General features: G+C 36.8%; 1 protein-coding gene across 6 annotated transcripts in view; it reads left to right on the top strand.

Annotated features, from left to right (window-relative positions):
- The window catches only part of TRPC4 (transient receptor potential cation channel subfamily C member 4), a 116469-nt gene extending 98059 nt beyond the window's left edge, over positions 1-18410 (top strand). Inside the window, exons 6-11 of one of the 6 annotated variants that reach the window (XM_032611311.1) lie at positions 887-1082; positions 4951-5145; positions 15705-15746; positions 15872-15961; positions 17440-17584; positions 17837-18240. In XM_032611311.1, coding sequence (XP_032467202.1) covers positions 887-1082; positions 4951-5145; positions 15705-15746; positions 15872-15961; positions 17440-17584; positions 17837-18162 — 994 coding nt within the window. In that variant the 3' untranslated portion in view covers positions 18163-18240. Of the gene's footprint in view, positions 1-886; positions 1083-4950; positions 5161-15704; positions 15747-15871; positions 15962-17439 lie in introns of all 6 variants that reach the window. The other 5 variants (XM_032611309.1, XM_032611314.1, XM_032611313.1 and 2 more) reach the window with 5 other exon arrangements.
- The last annotated feature ends 9095 nt before the right edge of the window (positions 18411-27505 follow it).

The raw sequence follows: 27505 nt of genomic DNA, 5'->3' as shown, positions 1-27505 counted from the left end.
AGAATATAAGAGTTCCATTGTCTTTTTATTACATTAAGGTGTTATAATGGTCCTACTGAAACAATTCTTCATTTGGGTTCAGACACTCTTCATCTTATTCCATTTTTGGAGTAAGTTAAGTAATGAAGAAAATGTTCCCTGATATATAAAAAATAGCAAATCTTATTATCTGAGCATTCTGAGACATTTTGTCATCATACAGGATTCACTCTGCAATTTTAATTGTAAATGTGGAAATCCATAATGATAACATTATTTTTAATCCTTCTATAATCAAAAAGGAAAATCAGGTAAAAGAACTTACATTTTTTAAAGACTAAGCCTGCAGATTTATTATTTATTAACTGTCACTCGGTGCCCTGGGACACAGGTTTGCAAACTTGTTATGAAAAGGACAGGTAGTAAATATTTTAGGCTTTGTGGGCCGTATGTTCTGTGTTGCAACTACTCACTGCTGCCATTGTAACACAAAAGAAACCATAGACAGTGTATAAGTGAACTGGCATGGTTGTATTTCAATAAAACTTTATGTGCGTTGAAATATGAATTTATATAATTTTCACATGTCACAAAATATCACTCTTCTTTTATTTTTTCCGACCCTTTGAAAAAGTAAAAACCATTCTTAACTCAATGACTATACAAAAACATGCTGTGGGTCCGATTTGTCGTCACTGGCCAGGAAACTAAATAGTTTTCAAAGCTCTTGAGAAAATTAAGTACACATTTGTGCTAGTATAAGGAAACAATTTTCTTTAATTTTTTTATTAAGTTTATTTTTAAATTAATCAACTATAACCTCATAGTAATCATGTTCTATCATTCTATCTTATTGTATAATGGTTCTATTAATGTAGCCATTAATGTCATTTTATCTTTATTCTAGGTTATTTGAGACACTCCAGTCCCTGTTTTGGTCAATATTTGGGCTCATCAACTTATATGTGACCAATGTCAAAGCACAGCATGAATTCACCGAGTTTGTTGGTGCCACCATGTTTGGGACGTACAACATCATCTCTCTGGTTGTCCTACTTAACATGTTAATAGCTATGATGAATAATTCTTACCAACTTATTGCTGTAAGTTGAGTAACTTCCCCCCTAGAATGTGTCGTTCCTAGCTATACTCCATCCTATTACCATAGGAAATACAATCTATGATTGCTATTGATGAGACGAATCAGAATTATAATGTAAATGGTTAATTTGGTATTTCTAAGCATATTACCCTACTTGGCTACATACTATTTTAGTTTTTTCATATTACAGATGATTATTCTAAATCTATCCTACCAGGCAGTCACTGGCTGTGTCAAACAGTAGGTGAGGTATGGATTATGAACAGGCAACTCATCTCTATGAAGTGCCCTTTGGGTTTTACATTGTCTCTGACCATCTAATCTACAATCTTGATATAAGCAAACTCATGCTAGCTTGGCAAGATACAAGAGCTAGCCCAGAGAGGAGTCACAGTGAAAAAGCACAGGATTTTCAGTTTCTTAAAGCCCAGACAAAAGTCAGAGAGGAGTAACCCTGAATGCTGTAGCAGAATATACAGTACCATATGTGTTTATTTGAGACTCTAGAATCCAAACAACTTAGCTTATTTATTCATTCATTCATTCAATAAATTCTTATTAAATGCTTACTCTGTTGCCAGGTACTGTCCTAAGAACTAGAAATATGGCAATGAACAAGAACGGCGAAGTCCTTTATCCCCTACAACTTGCTTACTAGTGATCTGTGTCTATGGCCATTAGCAATAATGACAAAGCAAACCCATACTGGAATGAAATATATTTCTTAAGTCTTTCTTATGTATACTTTAGACAAGTAGCTTTTTTTTTTTTTTTTTTTTTTTGGGGTACGCGGGCCTCTCACTGTTGTGGCCTCTCCCGTTGCTGAGCACAGGCTCCGGACGCGCAGGCTCAGCGGCCATGGCTCACGGGCCCAGCCGCTCCGCGGCATGTGGGATCTTCCCAGACCGGGGCACGAACCCGTGTACCCCGCATCGGCAGGCAGACTCTCAACCACTGCGCCACCAGGGAAGCCCCCAAGTAGCTTTTTATAAGAATCATTACAGGCTGCCCATTTACTCCATAAATAACTGCAATTATATTGCATCTTTGGATCTATTGCTAATCCTCTGGGGTATTATTATTGTTATTTTGAGAAGCGGCACTCCTAATTTTAATTATACTGTCTTTATGGAAGCAAGACACCTGTCACAGATGAAAAGCTGCATGAAACATAAGAAGAAATGATTTTTATTTACTGATTCCAAGACTAGAGTATTCCCACTAAATATACTTAGGTCCTAGGAGTTGCGGGTGAATATCTGAGTTTGTGGAACTTCACTTAAGCATCTCACAAATCTTCAACTTTTTAGATAGTCCATAAATATATATGTATATTTGTTTCAGAAGTCCTGTGTTCCTGTAGTCAACACATTTGCTAAATGTGGATTCTGTTTTCCAGACCACCCTTCCAAAAATATTAGAAAGCCTCTAATTATCAAGCTATATACAGAGAAATTGTATATACAATTTGGATCCTATAAAACATTAAATGTATCAATTTCATCAAGAAGAGAACGTTATTCAGGAACCGTGTAATATTTTCTTTTTGCTCCTGTGTGGGGTGTGTCTTTCTAGGTGACTTGTAGAAATGAGAACGATCTTCAAATTTCTATTCTTGTTTAGCCTAAACTCTAAAGCTACTTGAGAGGAGAGCAGGCACTGAGCACCTGAGACAGGTGTACCCCCAACATCCTGCATGTGATGCCTCCTTGGAGCATGAACATGCCAAGTATTTGATTTTCACCTGTGCCACAATAGCAAAATTTACCCTGAGGTCTCTCTCTTTTTGTCCTGCTACCCTTCATTCAGAGCTCTAGGATAAAGCATGAAAGAAGAAGAAAATGTAACAGTTGAAAGGCAAAAGCGATCATGCAGACCATGTTCAAAGCCTTCTCACTCACTCTTTTGTTCATAGATCAAATGTTTATTGTGCACCTAGTATATGCCAGACATACGCTTGATTTTAGGGATACCCAGAATAACGAAGTCCCTGCCCTCGAGAAAAAATAATATAGGATGGACAAAAATTCAATAAATAATTTCAATATTGAGAAAAGGAATCGGAGAATGTGATAAAAGCACAGAAAAGAGGACTGTAACATGGGCTGGGGAGAGGAGACAGCTGAGATAGATGAGAGTCAGGGCTGGCTCCTAAGAGAGGAAATACCTAAGCTAAGCTTTAAACATTAACTAAGAGTTAGAAGATGGGTAGCAGAGGTGATTATAGTTATCACCAGCCTGGAACTTTTTTTTTTTTTGCAGTACGCGGGCCTCTCACTGCTGTGGCCTCTCCCGTTGCGGAGCACAGGCTCCGGACGCGCAGGCTCAGCGGCCATGGCTCACGGGCCCAGCCGCTCCGCGGCATGTGGGATCTTCCCGGACCGGGGCACGAACCCGTGTCCCCTGCATCGGCAGGCGGACTCTCAACCACTGCGCCACCAGGGAAGCCCCAGCCGGGAACTTTTCACCTTCATTTTTTCTAACCACTGTAGATGTTACAGACCCTTTCAGAATCCCAAAGGAAGAGTCTGCTTTGTGACAGCAGTAAGAGAACATACTGAGGTCAGGATAATCCTCAACTTGTGACTCCCTGAGAATGAGAAAGAGCAGAAGCTACGCACAGGCCAACACTTCACCTGCGGGGCTGCCTTTTTATTACTTGAAGCTAATTCTACTCAGTCCCATTCTCCGTGGCGGCAGCAAACAACATCTGCTTTCCTTCATTAATGCAGAATCTATAAGCCTGTTTAGGAAGAAAGATAGGGAAGGAAGTAGAAATGGGAGAGGAGAGACAAGGGGAAGCTGTAGCTTCTGTACGTCCATCTATCGATCGTTTGCTAAGCAAAAATGAAGACCATGCATTTTCTAGATACAGTGACTTGTGTTGAAAGCACGAGCTGTCCAGCGTCTAGACTAAAATCCATATTATTCAGAGGAGAATGTATAAACAACATATGCATTCATCAGCACACAGCAATTTAGGAAGATTAGAATGAAGTATACTCTGATTTCTCCTACTCTAAAACTCGAGTTTTTTTATAATATTAATGGGTTAAAATGAAGTATTTTGAATTTGTATGTACGCCTAGTTTCTACCACCTCCTACTTCCCAGATTTTCTGCTTAAATAAGATTTGTGGCTAATTTAAGAAGAGACTGGCTGCCCCATATCTAATTGCCACAAATGTTCCTTAGTTTTTCCAGGAGATTCAAACAACACAGAATTATTAATAAATAATTAGGGGGAATGCCTCAGGCTTGTGGGCAACCCCTAGCCATACTCTCACCTGGTACCATTTGGCCAAGGTTATGTGAGGGTTCAGTGCTGTGTCAGATACCCTACTGTACATTTCTTAGAGGAACTCCTCTCTGAGTTTATGCCTGTTGCCTAAAGGTGGACAAGGTTTATTCGAATGGAAACATACCAAGTAAGACTTTTACTGGAAACGCCAGAAGTATGAGCCATGGGCACCTACCTAGGCAGGGTTTCAAGGCCTTTGGTAAGACCTAAAGCCCTGCTTGTGGCCAGAATCTAATGAAACTGAGCTAATGTAAGCCTACAGTGCAGTAAATGAAGAGTCATCTTCAAGTCATAACTAATCTCTGCAGTCTCTTTAACATGGATTTATTGTAAATGTCTGTTTCCTGCAAGTGGGAAGGATGAAAACTGACAAGAGAGTTGTGACTCCTTTCCAGACTAAGCCACTGTCTGAATTTAGATGACCATCTCTGGGAGTCAGTGTTGTTTTTACAGGCAATTTAATTAACGTTCCAAGAGCCACTCAGAGTCAGGTTACAGGCTCTCTGTGAGGTTTATCTCACCTTATTAATTAAGAAACCTGTCAGCACTTGTCGTGTTTTCCTGTTCAGGACCATGCAGATATAGAATGGAAATTTGCTCGGACAAAGCTTTGGATGAGTTATTTTGAAGAAGGAGGTACCCTGCCTACTCCCTTCAATGTCATCCCAAGCCCCAAGTCTCTCTGGTACCTGATCAAATGGATATGGACACACCTGTGCAAGAAAAAGATGAGAAGAAAGCCAGAAAGTTTTGGAACAATAGGGGTAAGGACAGAGCATGTTGGTATTACTGTTTGTTTGGGTTTTTTTAAAATGTGTGCTTGAGTATGTTTGTATTCCTTATTGAATACATTGGCATTTTATTCTTTTTGTTCTCACTGGGTGCATTCGGTGCACACTTATTGCATAGCTACTGCGTCTAAGAAACCGCCTGCTTAACCATGGTTAACTATGGTTTCACAAACCCATTTCCTCCAGTGAGGGCGGTCACTGTTATTTTAATAGGAACCACACTGTACATAGGCCTCTCCAAACCCACTAGTCAAGGCTTGGAGAACTAGTACATTCTCTCTTAGAACCTTAATTTCTAGCTCTATTCAGAATTATAACCTGTGGCATGACTGACTCATTGTCTGTTTCTGTCTCTGGATTGTAAGGGAAAGGATCTGTTTCAGATACCTCACATTCTTAGCGCCTAACCTAGGCCCCTGCACAGAGCGGAGAATGCTTGATAAAAATCTCTCAATTCAGTGATTGAACAAATATTATAACTTGAAAATGCTGTGCCATATCCAAGTGCAGTGATTTCAGAATATGTTCAATTGTTCAACATTTTGCTTCTAACTCCCAGTTATACTAAATGCCAAGAAGTTGTGTTTGTAAAAACTATTAGGACTGTTCAGAGCCATGCCCCTGTTATACTGGAAGATTATACTTCCCTGGGACATTTCTTTCATATTGCAAAGTAAGAGTTCAAGCAACTCCAACAGAAAAGGCATGGATTTAAGGCTTTGTTCCAGCCAAACCACTGACCTGTCATTCTTCATTTCTTTCTCACTCAATTTCCTAATTTTCAAAGTTCTCATGTTTTAGAAATTAATACCCTAACATTCATTAGTCACTTGGACCTTCTCAGAGAAATTGCTTTGGAAGTATTCTAATATGCCTTTATATTAGAATCAAGTAATATCAGTTATTTAATTAAAAATTAATTCATTTTTCATTTTATTTAACTTAGTTTATGACTGTTAGTTATGCCCTTAGTGATTCTTCTTTTTCATTAATTTCATTGCCCACCAGGCACTGTTATCAGATGGGGCTTTCTCTCCTGAAAGTGGCATTGATTGTTCCGTCATCTCTGTAACAATTCGAATTCTAAAGAGAAATTGACTGGCAAGGGAGTATAGCAAACAGAGTGTAGTTAGGAGAGGCAGTTATATTCTTTCCTAGAAACCGTCACTCCATGAACTTGGAAACTGGGTGTCTATCTGATCTTAGAAATGGAAGTCAGATTATGGTGAAGCCTTACCTTGCAATCCTCCTATTAATTTACAGAGTTTATCACTGACCTTACAGCAAAATTATTGTACTCCAAGTGTCTTATTTTCCTCTTAAAAAATAAGTTCAATTTATTAAAAAAATATGTTCATAAAATAAATATAATGATTTGGGTTTAATAAGCAATTACTGTACATTTTCCACATGCCAGGAGCTGAGCTAGGAATTAGAGGTGGGAGGAGATATACGAAGGCATGGTTTCCATCCTTGAGGGTATTGTTTTTAACGTGGGGGACACAGATATGACAACATCTTACTATAATACATGTTACATGACATATTTAACATTACCGTATAGTTATAGGCAAGAGGCCATGAGAACGGTGTGAGAATTAATTCATGTTTTCCTTGAGATAAACGGGAAAAGATTGCAGAGATGCCGAACTCTGGCTTACTCCCTTCCATATCACAATATACTCGTCCTTTCTCTCATCTTATTCTTAAATTCATAAGAAATTTATTTTATCAATCCTTGAAGAGATATTAATTATTAGTACTATCTTATTATGCTTTCTCTCATAGGAGTATTTCAATTGAAAAAGAGTTTCTGGGCACCCAGATAAAAGCCACACGCAAAAGAAATTTGTCTTTAATATTTTAATTTTAGGCAATAGCAGAAGGAATCTTGGGTTTTAAGATGCCATGGAACTTGTAAAAAAAATATAGGGCCCTGCTCTAATATTTTAAGAGCGCCATCTGTGCTGCCACTAAAATAATGGAGGACCACTCTAAGAATTTGACTTCCAACTCTCTCTCCCGTCCCCCAGAATCCTCCCACTGTTGACATATTTTTAGGAGTATATTACCATCATTTCTTACATGCAAAGAGGAGCTTAACATTGACTTGGGCTTTCCTATGAAAACAGTAATTCAAAGGGTAAATGGTATAACTTAAAGAGCTTTCTTTTCTATACATTCCTGGTCAGAAAAACAAGTTTCTTTTTAATGTCTCTGTCTCTAAATTTGAATATTTTGATACAAGCTGGTGCACAGAAAGGTAATTCACAATTAATTGTGACCTCAAATCACTCCTTCTTCCCTAGCCATATAAATTTTACTAACTTTTGGTAATGGATATTTTTATGCTTTGGGAATTTATGACAAACTAAATCAATATCGTGAGTCACCTCTCTCTTCTCCATTCTCATCCTACTCTCAATCCTGCCTCTTCTCTGCCAAGTGGAGGCTTGGGTAAAGCACCAACCTAATCAAACTCAGTGCTGTACATTTACCTTTTACCTAGACTGCATTTCCAGAATGAGAAGGACATATTGTGGTATGCATACCCTTACTTGAGTTTTATACATTTAGGTTTTAGATGGAAATAAATAATATGTATTATTTGCAAAGAAAAATGTAAGATAAATAAAAAGTAAATTAAGAAGAAGTTTGTAATATTAATGGAGGAGTTAAATGAGAAAATAATTCCAAAAGTGAGTGCTGTGAATTCATTTCAATTTGGTGAATCGACCTGATAGTTCATCGTGTAGACAGATGAAGACAAGGAGACAGACACACATCCATTAACTGAAAGGTGACTTTGAAGTACCACTGGCAGTCACTTTGTATAACGAAGGCACGGCTTAGAAGACGCCATGACACTTCAAAGGGACCTTAGAAATCATTTAGCTCAACTATTTCCTTTAAAAAAGAGCTTGTTTACCTTGTGCAGTGTTTTAGGTGACAGAGCTGGGGAAAAACTTGGGTCTTTTGTTTCCCCATCCCATGTGCGTTTCATTGCCCTCTCTTGTTTCCCTGAAAACTCTGATGACCTTGCAAAGATACCCTCCATGTAGTGTGTCCACCTGTTGATTTTTCTCAACAGCTTTTGCAGATTCCACCACTGTTTTCCGCTGCCTCTTAGATTCCTGTATCCCAAAGCCCTTGTTTAACAGGCTGGCCTACCTTCTGCTCTCATTCCAACTTGCTTCACATTTGTGAAGAAGAAAATTAAAGCTGACCTGGAGGTAGAGTTTATACCTTCTTGGAGGCATTTTCTCTAAACCTTCCCACTTGTGCTTCACATACTCTTGTCACCAGCACCTGCCTGAATGTTACCCTGTTGATCCCTCCCTGCAAAGCTGAAGCCAGTGCTCTCAGGGTTACTGATTGGCCACAGTCTGGGAGCCCAACATTGGTGATCTTATCTTGTGATTTATGGATAATAACTGATACGACTAGCTCTGAAAACTCATTAACTTTTTTTTTTTTTTAAACTTTGGACTTCCTTTTATGGGTGACTGGGAATTCCAGGTAAATTAAGTTTTCCTTTGGAACGCTTTATGGGAGAAGGCAGAAATGAAGCAGAAATGCTTTATTGAAACAACACTTTTATTGCGGGAGCAAGCCCATGATGGAGAGATGCCTTGTTTCTGCGAAATCATGAAAATCCCACCAAAGAGGCAGCATATTGAAAGTACAATCATAAAATAAGCAACATTTTATAGCCTTCTGGTTTTTTATATTACTTGTAGAATTTAAACACATTTTATCAGCAAATACTCTTCTCAGTATTAAAACAGTGGTTCTCAAACTTTAGTGTGTCTTACAATCATCAGGAATTTCCATTTTAACAAGCACTTCCAGCCTGTAACTTTAATTAGAAATTCCTGTTAAAAAAAAGCATTGGTATCTAGCTCAGCTTTTTAAAGTAAGAGCCAATGTTTGTACTTGTCGTCCAAGAGGTCTAGATAATTTAAAGCAATAAGATCCTGCCAGTGTTTAATTAATATCAGTCATTTTTAATGCCATAGACCAGGTTTCCAAATAGAATGCTAAAGTTAATGGGTAATATACTGAACCAAAAAACTACCAGGTCTTTTAACAAAATCATAAAAGAATGGTTTTAACCTCTAGTTTTATGTTTTCCGCTTTCTCGTTTTCTCTGGAGCACACAGCGAGGGGAACACGAAACACCATCTCTATTAGGGCCCCTGAGCATCACTCAACCCTGGGGTCACAGATGGGATACTCATGCCTGACCATTGCCACAGAAATACATTCAGTTAAGTCACTGCAAGAGAATTAGGAGCAGTGAATGGATTAACATCACCTATCATTACTAAAGAAAAAATGCTAATAGTACTTGCCTTTCAGACTTCATGTTTTATAATTATCAAAATGTGTCATCCCTTAATCTTCATGATTTTTCATAGGCCTACCAACAAATCTTACAGATATGACTGTGTCCATCCATGGGTACCTCTCAATCCCTAATTTATTGCTGTAAGATTTGCTGATGGGAACTTTCAATTAAATTTTCTTTCCTAAGTGGGAATCTAGAGGAACAAATTTCTTCTTGCTATTTCCAGAGTGAGATCCTGAATACTTGCTTTGACAAGGCAACCTTCAGCTTCTTATATCATTTATTTTTATATGCTTAGAAAGTATGTTTATAGAGAACAATATGTATAGATTCATCTATAAATGAGCCAAACTACAATCTTTACAGAGGGATCACATCCTGAAATGGCCCCTTGCCTTTTTACTTGTTTTTTTTAAAAGAAGAGCACAGCAAGCTGCCCCCTTTCAGGGATTCACTGAGCAAAGCAGAGAATAAAAGACATAATTCATGGGCTTAAAATCAGTGATAGACCAAAACCAGAGTGGAAATGAGAGAAAACGGCACTGACAATTGACTGCAGGGAACGAGCTACATGGAGTAAGCCTGACATTCCACATATTGGACCCGGGAAAATGAGAAATAAAGAGTGACAAAATGCCACCATGGATTCCCCAGAGCCCTTTCTTTCATAGCTGCAAAACCCTTCCTGCTCTAAAGCAACCTGACACTTCTATTGAAATGAGAGGTTACCTCTGGGCAGCAAGGCTTCTCACTAGTTGGTCGTTTCCTTTATCATTAGTTCTGTGATCCAAATACTGCCATTGTCTTGTCCTAACAAAGCAGGAGGAACCTGCAAAGAGAGAGATCTGCTAATGTGGTGGGCAGGTGTGCCCAGGGCACCTGCGTTCAAAGCCACCCTGCCAAAGAACCGAGCCAGACTTCCGATATAATTCGTGGAGAAAACTGCCATCTTAAAGTGCACATCTTCCTCCAAAATATTTTTCCTAGACATCAAGTTAGGGAAGGAAGGTCCCTGATCAGTTACGTGGCTCATTTTTCTTAAACATAACAGAAAATCAACCCAAGTTATTTTAGAAAAAGCTGCCAAATGCAATTCTACAAATTTCTCAGTAACGCTGTAAACATGAACTCATCCACAGAAAATTCTTTATTCCTAACCCAGGTCTATCATGCTATAATTCTACCTCGTTCATTACTTTTTAGTAAAAACAGAGAACCCCTAGTCATTGCAGATCACTTATCATTTGAAGTTTAACATGTGAATGGCTTGAAAAAATTAAATACCTCTTACCCACTTAGGTATTTTTTAATGAACTGTCTGTCCTTCATTATATTACTTTTATAAACACACATTGGTCCATTCTGTTCTTAGTCACTTCCAGTGAGAGTTATAAGATGTAATGCTTTCCCTTATGAGAGTAAATCCTTTCGAAGTGCAGCTGATCTTTACCCAACAAAGAGGTTGCAAACGTACGAGGTATTGTTAGTGGCAGCTCTATTATAAATATTTAACGATGTCACCGGTTGCCAAAAATGATCATTATGTTTATGGCAAAGAGTGCATATATTATGGATTGAATTGTTTCTCCCCCATAAAGATAATTTGAACTCAAAATCCCCAGCACCTCAGAATATGACCTTATTTGGAAACAGGGTCTTTGCAGATGTGATGTGTTAAGATGAGCTCCTATTGGAGGAGAGACCTCATAAGGACATGAACATTTGAAGACCTGGCAACACAGGAAGCACGTCATGTGGTGATGGAGTAGATATTGGAATTGTGCAGGCATAAGCCAAGGAGCACCAGAGATTAACAGATACCACTAGAAGCTAGGAAGAGGAAAGGCAGGATTCTACTGTGAGTCTCGGAGGAAACATGGAATTGCCAACATCTTGATTCGAGACTTCTGCCTCCAGAAGTGTGAGATAATAAATTTCTGTTGTTTTAAGCCACCCACTTTGTGGTACTTTGCATGGTAGCCCTAGGAAACTAGTACAACATATGCCATGCATTTTGTGGTTAATTTTTATTCAAATAAATGAGGATCCAGTCTGGAAAGGATGCTGACCCACAAACTAAGATGTGTTGGGAGAAAGAGGCAAAGTCATGGGATGCAGAACAGATGTTCTTATATGTCTCTTAGTGTCTACTTGATCAAAAAAGCAAGGAGTTAAGAGTAAATTCTAGCCTGGGATTCTAGGACTGGCACTGCCTTTAGAACACTGTAGTATTTTCATTACTCACTCAACTGTGTGGACCTTGGTTTCCTTGCTTATAAATGAGACAATGAGACTGGACCAGCTCTTTGGTTCTAATAAGTAACATGTCTGTTCTTAATGCCTACACGTCAGTCGTCATGTATTGAAATCTGAAACCCGATCTTGTGTTCCTTGACCTTTGGTAGATTCTGAGAATTTAGATAATTAAATTAATTTTAGTATTAGCCTAAGAAAGCTAATTTAAAATAAAAGGAATATTTTATGCATTCCTAATAGATATATTCACAATTTATCGAAGATTTTATTGTTCATGATGGTTTCCCTTTAGCAATGCCAAGAAATGTGGATTTGTGATTGTATCCACTCTTGTACCTATGCATATAATCCTCAAATCTTTTTCTTTAGTCCTAACCTTCCCCCAAAATATAAAATAGACAGTGGCATCTCCACCTTAATGTCCTTTGTCAGCATGTCCCAAATTGAATTCTTTATTATTTTTCTAATAGTACCAACATCTCAGCAGCCAGGCTAGAAATCTTAGTCATGCTCCCACCCCAGCAGCAGGCCTCCAGCTCTGTTTCCCCTCAACATTCCCTGTCCCCCTGGGACTCTTACTGTCCCCTCCTTTCCATTCAGAACCCATAGAATGTACAACACAAAGAGTGAACATAATGTAACTATGGACTTTGGGTGATAGTGATGTGTCATTGTAGGTTCATCAGTTGTAACAAATGCACCACTCTGGTTGGGGATGTGGATAGTGGGGGAAGCTAAGAGTGTGTGGCGACAGGGTTTAAGGGAAATTTCTGTACCATCCCCTACAATTCGCTGTGAATCTTGCATTGCTCTAAAAAATAATAAAGTCTTAATAAAACAAAAATAACTGCCTACAGAATTTGTGTTATATCTATCCATATTTACCAGGACCATCCCTTCACCCTATCACTTAAATAAGAATTTCTTATTTACAAATCTCTATTGCCTAGGCTAAAGCGTCCAACTCTCTAGCTAAAGAAAATGTTCTTCTCAAGCATGAAATGCCATGCAAATCACTCAAAGATAATTACCCCTAAGTACATTCTTTTACTTTTCCAGAGGCAATCCCAATATGTGTTAAACTATCCACAGGTTTTGTGATTCAAGAATATTTTCTTAAAACATATTTTTTAGGTATGTTAAATCATAATATTAATCACAAAGGGAAAATAATGGAGAAAGGACAGGAACTAACATTAGTTAGTAATAGAAGCCTTAAATCTCTTATCTCATTTAATCTTCAAAATCATTCAGTGAGTTTATCTTTACCTTGCAAAATAAAAAATGTGGAAGGGAGAGGGTCTCAGAGATAAATTCCTCATTCAGGCTTAGTCACCTTCAATCCCAGGTGTTCTTAACATCACACCACATTACCTCCCTGAAAGTAAGAAAATAGCCACAGTTAGCCCTGATAGTAATGGTCAATAAGCATTGGTGAATTCATTGCATTCATTTTTGCTTTCAGTACGCAGAAGATGGTTAACTGCATCCATTCTTATTTTCTTCCTAGGATAGTGAAGTTCGGTTGGCTGATATAATCTCGCAATACTGAAAACTGTTTTGTAGTATGACCATCTAGTTGTGGAAACAAATTGGTTGTCAAAAACAATTAACTATATTAACTTAGCCTTAAACCTGGGCTATGGATATTGAATAAATTTTTACTGTTATCATAGTAAACTTTTTCTATGTTCTTTCTTTCTGCCAGACTATTTTGCTTAAAAAATTTTTTTTCCTAGAAAAATAAACTTGGAATTAGTTTTTAAAGTGTGATCTTTGATCTTTTTATATTTGCATTACAATTTTAAAGTTCATGTATGAGTAAGGTTCTACTGAAGGGAAAACAGTTTGTGCTCATTTTAATACTAAAATGCATCATGATAATTTTCACTTATTACTCATAATTTTCTGATTTTGTCATCCCTAGTTTTAGTTTTGCATTAAGGAAATTTAAAGTTAACTCATGATTTCAAACTGCTCTCTGCTGACTAGTTTTTATTGGCTTTTTACAGATTAAACTAGCAAAATGCTATAGAACCCCAAGATAATAAAAATTGAGTCGACTAAATTCTATATTAAATTCAGAGTTTCTATTTACTTAAACCATGGAATACGATCTCCTGTACAATACTTACACTGAGAGTGCTAAAGAAGTTAGTGTACAGATTGCTTTTGTATTTGTGTTCACTTAAAAAAAAGTGAAGGAGACCTGGAAGGCTTGTTTCCTTCCAGAAGTGCTTTTGTCTCGGGTTTCAGCTGATCTGTGTCTAAACAGGAGTCACATACCTCCATCTTGTGGCCCAGTCATAAAATTCCCATGCTCTATTTCTTTCAAGATGTTCTAGTTTTGTATGAAGTTTCAAATTTCCCAGTCTTTTAATTAATACCATAATCATTTGAAAATTTGTTTAACATTCATGTAATATTGAATGGTATTCCAATCATTAGTGGCCTTTAGAAAGTTAAGCATGGTCTCATCTGTTTCTAAAAGTCACTAATAGTCATGAAACACAAATCCATTCTCATGGCCAGTGAAAAGGCCAATTTCCCCTATTGCCCTAAAGAGAAAAAAAGAGTTTCTTTTGAATTGTTTGATTTTTTGTCTAATATCATTTCACAGTGATGTATGCACAGCCCTTTTCAAAATTCCATTTTACCAGCCTATGATTATTTAGTAAAGAACAAGATCAAAAGACTTAATTAAACCCAAGATATGTTATCTCTCTTTTTTTTTTTTTTTTTTTTTTTGCTGTACACGGGCCTCTCACTGTTGTGGCCTCTCCCGTTGTGGAGCACAGGCTCTGGACGCGCAGGCTCAGCGCCCATGGCTCACGGGCCCAGCCGCTCCGCGGCATGTGGGATCCTCCCGGACCCGGGGCACGAACCCGTGTCCCCTGCATCGGCAGGCGGACTCTCAACCACTGCGCCACCAGGGAAGCCCGATATGTTATCTCTTCTGCTTTCTCACAATTTACCGAATTCATTCCCTTGTAACAGAAGTATTTTTATTTTACATTACTCTGGCTAGTTTTCTTCCTTAAGAATCAATACTGATATTTATTCGACATGCATAAAATTAGGATTATGATAGCTTTTTTTCTAGTATCTTTAGAATACTAGTGAAATCTGCAAATATATCATTCGTCATTTATTATTTAACTCAATTTATAATGGACATTTTCTAGTCCTTAAACATCTTTCTCCATTTTACACTCCATAATCATTGCTCTCTGCTAACACCAGCTTGCTCCCAAACCGTTCTGATCTCTTCAAAATGATAGCTCAGAGTCACATTTATTTTTTTTTAATCTAATGAGCCCTATCTTTGATCAGAGCCTTTTATTTTATTTTGTTAAATTCAACCATCTAATTAAAACAGCAATCTCCTCTTAATGTACATCTGCTTGAAATTAAGTGTTGGGGAGTTCACTGTCCAACAGTGTTTCTGATTACATGTTTTATATCATGGTTAGATTCTTAATGTTGCTATTGATGAAGATGTTCACATGGTTATAATGCTAGATTTTTACCCATCAAATCATTATTTTTATTTGACATTTATTTTGTATTTGATATGTCCCATCTGCGTCTCTTAGGATCATTTAAAATGATTTGGGATACATACTAAGTATGATTACTTAATTCTTCATCACTTATATTAAATGAACAATCTTGCCATCACCATTAACTTATTCTATGTTAAATGCCATAGGAATTATAACCTTGCCCTTTGTTGTTTTGGTTCTTTCATTCTTTTGATTCATATGAAGCACTCTCTTTAGCTATTTATTGTCTGTTGTCCAGTAAAATTCCCACTTTGCAGAAATGAGGGAAATAATATTCTTGATTAAAAGAACCAGGCATTATTTTACAGAATGGTACAATATCACTATAACCAAAAAGTAAATGTCCCTTCCCTTTTCAGAGGCGAGCTGCTGATAATTTAAGAAGACATCACCAATATCAAGTAAGTTATTCTTATATCTTGACACTTACATTAAAATAAAGCACAATCTCCTCTTTGGAACTGACTCAAGAGAAAAATCACATTTATGCACTGAATATCAATTCTCTTGTGTTCAAATGCCTCAGGAAGTTATGAGGAACCTGGTAAAGCGATACGTGGCTGCAATGATTAGAGACGCCAAAACTGAAGAAGGTCTGACTGAGGAAAACTTTAAGGTAACCACTTTCATCTTTGTCGCCAAAAGGCAGATTCCGCAGAGCGTGGAACCAGGTGCAGCACGTTTAACACCAGAGCTGGAAACTGGACCACGTGTTCTGAGCAAGCCTGTCTGTCTTCTGATTTTTAAATTCAAGCCCTATTGATTTATATATTAAAAAAAAAGTGGTAAAATTTCTTTTCAAAATACATTGCTTTCAAACAAACAATCTGAAAGATCGAGGGGACTTATTTGAAGCCAGAGAAAATCCTAGTGCCTTGTGGCATTCTGATTGCTGATCCCAGCCACACTCTACTGAGTGAGCTTTACTTTTAGAAATGTCGGTCTGATTTTTTAAACCTGAAAACACTTAGTAACCAACGTTCTGAAAACAACGACAGCAAAAACCTTCTTTGTGTTCGGCACGGCTTTGGTAAAAGAAAATTTAAGGTCTGAGCTTAACTGTAGCTTATAAAAGTAGTTTTTTCTCCCTGAGCTGTTTTTGTTTTTTTTCAATTCTATCACAGAAGAAAGGTAGAATACACGAAGTATATTTGCTCAAATCATGTGTATAAAATGTCTTTGTTAGCCTGCATGAGTTGCTAGAGATTTTGGAAGACTGACTAAAGTCAATAAGATCTCATAGGCAAAAACAATCAAATAAAAACCCTACAGGAGACCTTTGACAAAGAAAAACAGCAGGCTTAACAGAGAATAAATATAAGCAGCCAGTTAGGTAAGAAGAGAGATAAATTGCAAAACTTAAAGCACAGATTGAAAGTTGGCTAGGATCCAAAACGTTCTTTGCTGCCACACCTCTGAATTTTGGAGTTAAACAATTCCTGATGCTTTGGGAGATGGACTGGTGGCAGTAGGCCACCACAAGGCAACCAGCAGGTTAGGACTGAGAATTCAGCTGCCCCCAAAGATAAAGGGATGAATCTAGGAAGTGCTGTGTGCTCTGAATCAATTCCCAGGATTTAGTGGCTGATCTTTTTATCCCCAGAGGTTGGGATAAAATCAACTCCAAGGTAATAAACAATTGAAACTAACTGCCAACTCTTGGAAGGGTAGACTCCACTTTAATTATTTTGTTTTAGATATCCCTTTGGACAGCAAAATGTCCCTGAGAGAATGTAAGATGACTTGAAAGCAGATTAATATTTTGCAGAGAAAGAATTTGAAACTGTAGTTCCAAAGAAACCCAACATACTCCACCAGAGTGGTGGGAAAGAAAACTCTTCCTGTTTCTTTTTACATCAACCGTAGGAAGTCTATTACTACAGAACTCCGATAGGGAAATTAGGAGATAACAAATAGATACAAGTGCCCCTGAGAGAACTGACAATTCTAAACAGAACCATGGCAGAGTGGACGCCTAGCTCTCAAAAATGAATGAAGACATGTCAGATCCATATATGAAACGAGCAGATAATAATTCTTAACGTTTATTTGTTTAGGTCACAGACTAATTCCGTCGTTTTCCATTTCACTTAGGAACTGAAGCAAGACATTTCTAGCTTCCGCTTTGAAGTCCTGGGGTTACTAAGAGGAAGCAAACTCTCTACGGTCCAATCTGCTCAGGGCACGAAGGATTCTTCTAACTCCGCAGACTCGGATGAAAAGAGTGATAACGAAGGTAGTAGCAAGGACAAGAAAAAGAACTTTAGCCTCTTCGACTTAACCACCCTGATTCACCCACGATCAGCAGCGATCGCCTCCGAAAGACACACCATCAGCAACGGCTCCGCCCTGGTGGTGCAGGAGCCACCGAGGGAGAAGCAGAGAAAAGTGAATTTTGTGACCGATATCAAAAACTTCGGGTTATTTCATAGACGATCAAAACAACACGCTGCCGAGCAAAATGCAAACCAAATCTTCTCCGTTTCGGAAGAGGTGGCTCGTCAACAAGCTGAAGCACCACCAGAGACAAACATCCAACTGGAATCTCGAGGGTTAGCTTCCCGGGGTGACTTGAACATCCCAGGTCTCAGCGAACAGTGTATATTAGTAGATCATAGAGAAAGAAATACGGATTCCCTGGGTTTACAGGTTGGCAAGAGAGTGTGTTCATTCAAGTCGGAGAAGGTGGTGGTGGAGGACACGGTTCCAATCATACCAAAGGAGAAACACGCAAAGGAAGAGGACTGCAGTGTAGACTATGATGCAAACCTCACAGACATGGTCACCCACGAAGATTACGTGACCACAAGATTGTGATACTTGACAGAGGAAGCATTTCTCATCCGTAACACACATTTTCCATAGTGCCCTGGGTGGGGGATGTTTAAAGGTGAATGAGCCAATGCTAACATACACTTTATAGCATTTATCAACTGGGGCCTATTGACATGCCATGTTTAAATAAGGCAAAGGCTATCAAACACCCTGGTTTTGTAGCCCGCTTTTGCTTTCACAATTTGTTTTACAATTTGTTGTTGTTGCTGTTAATAAATAAATGCACCTTGTATTCTTGTTAATAAATAAATGCACCTTGTATTCTTGTACTGTTGCAATAACTTACAGGAAATTTTTAGCTCTCTTTTTCAATTAAAACAAATGTGACTCAATATATCTGCTAGTTGACTCCTATAATAGATATTTTTATATGCAAAAAACAATGTAGCTGAAATATTAGAGCTTTTCACAGTTTTTTAGGGTCTCTAGAGATCGTTACTCAGCAAGGACTTTTCACTCAGCCCTACAATTTGGCTTTAAAACACAAATATTATCCAATTTTTTTTTTAAGGACATGTAAAACATTATCATACACAGTTTAAGCAAACAAGCCTCCTTCTCAGAGTCAAGCTCAGACTTTTAAAATGAAAGTCCGGTATAATTTCTAGAGTTTTATGTTATCCAGTTTTTCCTTTCAGTAAGTAAAGGAAATGTTCGTCTTAATAAATGTTGATGACTGATGATTTTTTTTAATTAATTTATTCATTTTTTTTTTTTTTGGCTGTGTTGGGTCTTCGTTTCTGTGTAAGGGCTTTCTCTAGTTGCGGCAAGTGGGGGCCACTCTTCATCGCGGTGCGCGGGCCTCTCACTATTGCGGCCTCTCTTGTTGCGGAGCACAGGCTCCAGACGCGCAGGCTCAGTAGTTGCGGCTCGCGGGCCCAGTTGCTCTGCGGCATGTGGGATCTTCCTGGACCAGGGCTCGAACCCGTGTCCCCTGCACTGGCAGGCAGATTCTCAACCACTGCGCCACCAGAGAAGCCCACTGATGATTTTTAATGGCATTTTGTCAGAAAATAATTTTTATTTTAATGTTGTTTTTTTTAATGACCTTTTTCAGATTCACCTGCCAATCAGTATAAATATGAGGCTTTGTGAATAAGTGAATTTCAAAAATGTGGCAAAATTTCTAGAAAAGAATAACAATAAATTGGAACAATTTAAGCACCTTAAACAAAGCGAGATGACTGCATGTTCATAACATCCAGATGAAAATGAATTCATTCTAATAATCTAAATCTAAGCAAAGTTAAATCCTATTTTCAATCAGTGCATTTTTGTAATTCAAAAGAAGTACAAAAACCTAGTAGTTTCTTCTTCTTTACCCCAGTGACTGGTATTTCTTTAGAATTAAAATCACCCAAAAATCATTATTAATTTTAACAGTAGGTATAGATATACAGTTTTCCCCATGGGGACAAATCTTCATTGCTTGTTTCTTCTATTGTTTATAAGGTAATTTACCTTATATTATACTCATTCACGGAAAAGGAAGTGTTTTCACCTAATATCAAAAAAGGTGCTGGCAACTTCTTAAAATTTAAATTCTGTAACTTGTATCTACTTAAGCCACCATGGAAATAGAAGTTTCCTCACCACATGCAATAGCATTTATTTCAAATCAACAGAAACATGCTGAGTTTGTTTCGTCAAAAATCACCTCCATGGACTAGACAAATCATATATGATTTAGCACTGACCAAAAACTGCGTAGTATTACAAAACCCAGTTTCTGATTGCCGTACATCAAGAACAAGGACTAACAGCAATAGCAATGCCAGCCACTGTCTTATGTGCTATGCGTGTACTAACACACGTGTACTGCTCATGACAACCCTCTGAAGTAGCTACTATTCTTATCCCCACTTCTTTGGATGAGGAAATCGAGGCAAGCACTGACTAAGCTGAGGTGCCCAGCTAGTGATGAAGCTATGATGAGTCCTTCAAGGCCGTGCCCTTGACTGCTTTATTGTACTGCCTCTCAGAATGCAGCCCAAGCAAAACAGTGTGTACAACAGACGTTACTGTTGCCACTTCTGAAATGCTACAGTGTGAGAGAATGAGTTTGGTAAACTCCATAAATTTGTGTCCCTTCTTGTAAAGCAAAAGGAATATGCAAAATTAAAGAGGCAATGTATTTGACTCTTTAGACAATTACATTATAGAAGTTAGTAGATTTTTTTAAATGGATTTGATATGGGATATCAGAATTCAACTTGAAATATTAGATTTTAGTTTTCAGGAAAGCCAGAGGCACTGACATGCTGCTCATTCCTAAATCTGGATTTTGTCCTAGGGATTTAGGAATGGGCCAGGGAGGTTTAGAGAAACACAGTAAGCTTAATGAATGTTCTGACTGCTTCAGGAACACCTTTATCTCAAATATGTTAGGACTCAGAATAAGCCCTGGGAGACAGTGATTTAAATACTCGAGTTGTTCTAAGTCAGACATATAGTAGTAGGGGAATTGCAGTCATACTCTCAGTACGTGCGGTATTTTCCAGTGATTCCTTTTTTGCTGCCTCTGTTGTGTGTGTATGTTTTTCCCCCAACGGTAAACATCATATATATCACCATGATACATACTTTACAAGAAATTTAATTCCAAATTTCCTCTGTTCCTTCTAATAACACCACCAACAATAAAAGCAACCAAAAATTTTTTTCCCAGTAGCTTATTTATATCAGGTTAGGGTGACGATATTCTACAGGTAAACACGGTGATAGTAGAAGGATTTCTTCGGAGCAGGTTAACACCCTGCTTTTCAGTGTTCCAGAAATGATGGTTTCTAACAATCCTCGGATGTCACTGACAGGTATTTATGAGTTTAAACAAAATATTGGATATCGCTTGTACTGGATATCCTAGAATTGGATATTATTCTAAATATGTAGTGATATTAGGTAGCGTTAATGAAGGGGAACAGCAGGGAAAGAATAAGAAAACATAAAACCACAGCAGGATTGCAAAGTAAAGGGATGATGTGTCTTTAAGTTTTTTAAGTGAATAATTTGAGGCTGCTTCTGATTTCTATTCATATTTCTATCAACAGAAATTCCTAAACACCAGAGAGAGATTTGACATCATGCTTCGGTTTGTGTAAATAATGTATCTTGTGTTCATGCCCTTTTGACCTTCTTGTTGCTCACCTTTATTTACTTATTTATTGCCAGGGTTGGGTGGAAAAGGATCTAGAAATTTCAGTATAACTTTAGTAGAATTAGGTTCAGTTCATAGCACTTCACTTAACCATAGATATGTTTTGGAAAACCCATTTACAAGAAAGAATGCTACAAAGATGCACTCCACTGTTTGTGATGAATGTATTCCTGAAAATATCTGTGTAAATAAGTCTATATTAACTTCAGCAGGGAACTAGCTCTGTAAAAAAAAGAAATAATGGTGGTGAATTATTTTGTAAAACGATGAATTCTTTTTCAAAGTGATAATCCTCCTCAAAATGCAACTGTTTCATAAGTTGGATGTTCGTATATCAAAATTTCTTAAATTAGATCTTTTATTTACGGGCTGGCAATTAAAATACTGTGAAAGCATACTCACTTTCTTGCCTTGACCTGGATAGCAACTTGACATACTTCAGTCATCAGCACACAAACCCAAACAATGAAATTTCTTGGGTAACTGTTGGAGTATAAAGAAAAATTTGATGAAGAGTTAAGGATAGTAAACTTATATTATTCTCAAAGAAGCAGTCAATTTTTCAGCCAACGTGGAAGGAATATAGATAACCAGTGGCATAAAAATTCAGTCTTCTACTGTTCAATAACCCTTCATAATTCTGTGATTTGATTGAGTGAATGATTGTCCAGTCCCATGACTATCTGTTGAAGACCAGACATCAAGCACTGAAATCTGTTCGTTCTCATTTATTTTGCACATTGTGTTTGCAGCAGAATTTCTACAGTTTAGACATCTGTCAGTTTCAACAGTTTAGGTAGTAACCCAAAAAATCAGCCTAGCGAAAACCATCCATGTGTCTCTGTAAGTATGACACATGGATGGTTTTACAATGACTCAAATTTTTTAAAAGCCAAGTTTATGACTATATTTCCCCATTTTGAAAATTATTTCTTTAGTTTAGCCTTATTGTATTTTTTTCTTGTCCTATAGTCTCCAAAATTCAGACTGTCCAGTAACTGTAGAATTTAGAAATTTAAAATAGGTGGTAGTCTCCATAAATTCAACTTCAAAAATTTTATTCTAATTATTTCACAATATATTACAAGGCATTTTGTTTATATAGTGTTATCACGTGACTTTTTTAAAGTTTGAAAACCGTATTAAATATTAGTTCTCCATATATAACTGGAGAAACTAAGGCTCAGGGCATTTATGGCAATTTTCAAATTTACCCAGCTACTCGGTGGTTGAGTGGGAGCTTAAAGAAAAAACTCTTCATCTAGATATTCTGATAAGATACCAGGTCATAAAAGTCTTGGCTAATGAATTCTTATTTTTGTGGAATGATTTCTTCTTTGCCCTCTCCTTCAGTAGAAAATATTTATAGTTGTTCAAATTTTCAATGGCTAAAATTTTGAGTTAATATCATATTACCATTTTTCCCCTACAAAATTGTGTTCACAGATTTTTTTTTTAAGCTGGTTTCTTACTGTTTTCTAAAAATACACTGTTCAGTACTTTCACTTCAAGCTGTTGATTTTGTGACAATTCTATGTGCACACTGGTAATAATAAAATGTACTGACTAATATTAAACCTTCTTAACTGAAACATGATAGAGCTGGAAAATCTGAAGCAGAACCAAGATTGAGACCATGGGACCAGGGCTAGATATGGCCATGCCGTCACTGAGCTGACAAACAGTGTGGCTGTCACTTCATTGCCAGAGAAATTCACCAGTAGCAAAACCATCAGTTTCCATTAGAGCTGCCCTGTCCAACATCATAGCTACTATCTGCATATGGTTACTAAGCACTTGAAATGTGGTTGTAAGTGTAAAGCACACACCAGATTTCAAAGACTTAGTATGAAAACAATGTAAAATATTAATATTTATATTGGTTACATGTTGAAATGAGAACATTTTGGATGCGTTGGGTTAAAATATACTAATGAAATTAGTTCCACATTTCTTTTAACTTTTTAATGGAGCTACCACAAGATTTAAAAATACCTTTGTGGCTTGCATTTGTAATTTGCAGTACATTTCTCTTGGACAGTGGTGCTATTTGTTTCACTCAATTCATGTATTTCCTTCATTTGGATTTCATGGGTAAAGCTTATATATTCAACTGCTCAGAAAACGTTGATGTGGCTGAACTAAAATTTGTCGTCTCTCATTGATTCCCAATTTCCTTATGTAATCACCACTAATACGTTTCTGTTTTTCATGTGTTTTTCCTTGTCTTTGCAAATATATTAATATATGAATACATATAGGTTATGTTTTTTTGTTGTTTTTATCAAGAATGGGATTATACTATATGTATAACTTAGCGACTTGTTTTTCATCAAGCAGAGTATCATGGAAGCCTTTTGTAGAGCCATTTAATATAGCAGAGACATTTTAATTCATTCAAAGAAAGTCCTTCACTAGCTATTTTACCTTTCGAAACACATTCATAGGCTATTCTAAAAGCTCTTTGGAAGAGCTACTTATTGGGTCAAATGCGAGATTCTGAGGAGTACTTGAGAAATGACGACGATGAGGTATTTTGAAAGGCAAATATGCTCACTTTTCTCTCTGTTCAGCTCTCTCTGTTGCAGAGCTCTCTATTGCCCTTGTGTTTAAGTGCAGATTCCACAGCAGGACTGCATAAAGTGGCCCCACTTGATGGTACCAGCATCATTTTTCAGCATCATTCACGCTGAACTTCAGCCATGCTGGACTTCTTTTTGCTATTTAAGACAATATTTCTCTTTCCCCAACATTTGCAAATACTGTTCTTCCAGGCTTGGATCATAATTGGACTAAAAATTTATAACTTTAAAGAATTTTCCTTAATATAGGATTTTAATTAATTCTAATTTATTGTTTTTATGGTTGCCTTTAGGTCTAATTGTTTTACCAAATGTCTTTTTCCTTAAAGATTATCTTTTCCTGAGCCTGAAGATAATGATCTAGGCTTCCCCACTCTGGGAGTAAGAGTTTATCTGCATTGACTTCCTTTCAGACCATCAACTACTTAAGAGAGGTTTAATTTACTCTCAGGAAATAACTCACCGCCTTGCTTCAGCATTCACAATGCAAAATGCCCTGTGGCCTGGAAGAAGACAGGAAGCTGGCATGCTTTTGTAGCTGCTGTGGAGCACCACAAATTGGGTAGTTCACTCATTCAGATTTCATCTGCTGATATTTGAAATTTCTGGATGAAAATGTCCCATCAATCTCTAAAATACTGAACAATGCTAAGTCATCTTTCTAAAGTTCTAAGTACCAAATAAATAGGGAGGTGGAAATGTAGGGAAAAATAGACACCATAAAATATTCAGTGAATGCTTATTTCTTCTGTTTTATTTTTAATTAAACTTAAATTTTTTTCAGATCTGTATAGATTCATATGAAGTTGTAAGAAATAATACAGAGAAATTTCACGTACAATTTACCCATTTTCCCCTCAACAGAAACATCTTTCAAATCTATAGTACAATATTGCTTAATATTGATGTAGGTATAATCTACCAATCTTATTCATATTTCTGCAGTTTTACTTGTACTTATGTAGCTGGGCTTGTGTGTGTATTTAGTTCTGTACAATTTTATCACATGTATGGGTTTGTGTATCCACAGCCATAAGCAAGATACAGAACATTTCCATGGCTACAAGGATACCTGGTATTGCTTTTTGTTTAACCACACCCATTTCTTAACCACGCCCCCCCGCCTCAATTCCAAACCCCTGACAATCTAACTTTTTCTCCATTTTTATAATTGTGTCATTTCAAGATTGTTATACATGTGGAATCATATGGTATGCAATTTGGGGATTAGTGGTTTTCACTCAACATAATTCTCTGAATATTCATCCAAGGTGTTACACTATTAGTAGTTTGTTCCTTTTTCACTGCTAAGTCTTATTCCATGGTGTGGATGTACCATAATTTGTTTAGCATTTCACCCATTGAAGGACATCTGGGCTGTTTCCAGTTTTTGTCTATTACAAATAAAGCTGCAATGAACACTCATGAACAGGCTTTGGCATGACCAGAACTGTAATTGCTGGGTAGTTTGGTAGTTGCATACTTAGTTTTATAAGAAACAGCCATAGTATCCTAGCATGGCTGTACCATTTTACGCACTCACCAGCAATGTATGAGTGAGTCAGCTTCTCTGCATTTTTGCTAGCATTTGGTGCTGTCACCAATTTTTATTTTATGTGTTCTGATAGTTGTGCAATGATATCTCATTGTGGTTTTAATTTTCATTCCCCTGATGGCAATGTGTTGAACAACTTTTCTTGTGCTTATTTGTCATCTGTATGTCATCATAGTGAAATATATGTATATGTCTTTTGTAGATTTTCTAATTACATTATTTATGTGCTTTTTTAATGCTGAGTTTTTTGAGAGTTCTTTTTATATTCTAGATGCCATTCTTTTGTCACATATGTGTTCTGCAAATATTTTCTCCCAATCTGTAACTCATCTTTTTATCTTCTTAATGGGGTTTTTTGCAGAGCAAAATTTTAAAATGTTGATTAAGTCCAAATGTTCAGCCTTATGTTTTATAGCAATTCTAAGAAGCCCTTGTCCAGGCCTAGATCATGAAGATCTTCTCCAGTTCTTTTTTTCTAAAATCTTTATAATGTTACATTTTATATTATGTTTTATATCTAACAATATTATTTTTTCTATTTTTTCCAAGTACTTTATGCAGATTTATGGAAAAAAGTCATCTTGAGGAGTGAGATCACATACATAGAGAGGTAATGAAGAAAAGGATTGTGGACAGGTAAACATGCAGGTAGTAGTGAAACTGGGGTGACAAAAAGAAAGTTTAGTAAATCATTTTTATGACATAACAACTGACTTAGTTACTCAGAAATTATAGCCAGACTTTTCTGAAGTTTGAAAAAAAACCTCAAACTATTTCAATTCCATTGCATTTCTCCCAACTTCCTGAATCAGATGGAAAAGCAATATAGAATGAGAAAAACGGCTGTGATGAGACTGAAAACCAGAAACACAAAAAATTTTCAAATGCACCCATTCATGAAATCCAACTGCTGTTTGAAAAAGCCTGGGATTACTGAAATATGATCTAACCCTCTATTAAATCACTAAATTTGAAGCTAGTATGTATGCACCATTAAAATAACCAATCATTTGCTTAAAAGGCTTCTTTTTGGCTTTAACAGTGAACACCAACAACAAATGAATAATTTGGATATAAAAAATGTAATGTAATTCATTAATGTAAACTTAGTAAAACTAGAATAATGAAATTAAAACTATATGAGAATACATATGACACATTAAACAAAGAAATTTAGTGCACACAAAAAAATAATGATTAGCTGATAAACAGTGTGGCATAAAATTCCCATGTTAATGTAAAATCATTTCTCAGGCTTGCATTAGAAAGAAAAATAATAACTAAAATAAAAAATAGGGGCTAGAATTTTAGCTGAATGATTATGATTTATATAATACCCCAATATTTTGATTCTCTAAGGGAAATATGGCAAGTAACTGAATTGCTTAAGCAATGGAAACAGTTGGAATTCTTTTCCCATAAAATTCAAAGTTGCCACTTTACAAAGCACAAATTTGGAAATTGTAACTCAATTCATAAGGTGATGTAGATCTTTAATTTTGCTTTTACTTTCTATCATTTCCTATTGCCCCCACACAGTTAGAGATTCAGCCTGGTGGCAGACAACCGAGATAAAAAGATGAAGTATACCTTCTAGAGGAGCTCACAAAGTCAAGTCTGGAAAATCTCACTTATGTTTCACAGTGTAAGACATTAGAAACAGTATTGTTCTCCAGACAGCTGGTGCTTAGCAGTCAGGGTTTATAGACTGGATTTCTTTCTCTTCATCATCCAGCAAGCCATGTGAAAAGACACTATTTTGTTAAATGAGGTATGTATTTTAGTTTTCTTTGTGGTAGAAATGTAATAAGAAATACAGAAAAGATGCAGTTTTTAATTTCATGCCTAGGAAAAATTATTTAATTGGTGATAAGCTGATCAAATAGCATCTTCGTATTTTTACCCAGTCACCGAGTAAACTGCCTTTTGCAAAAATTATTCCTTCACTCACAAACATTGATTAAGCACACGTTTTGTGACAGGCATTGCAATACATGCTGAGAATAAAAAAATAAACCAAAGAGTCACTGA

This window comes from Phocoena sinus, chromosome 18 (genome assembly GCF_008692025.1).
Source record: "Phocoena sinus isolate mPhoSin1 chromosome 18, mPhoSin1.pri, whole genome shotgun sequence".
NCBI classification, from domain to species: domain Eukaryota; kingdom Metazoa; phylum Chordata; class Mammalia; order Artiodactyla; family Phocoenidae; genus Phocoena; species Phocoena sinus.
The sequence above is the reverse complement of the archived record's forward strand: the minus strand, read 5'-3'. Positions and strand labels throughout refer to the sequence as shown.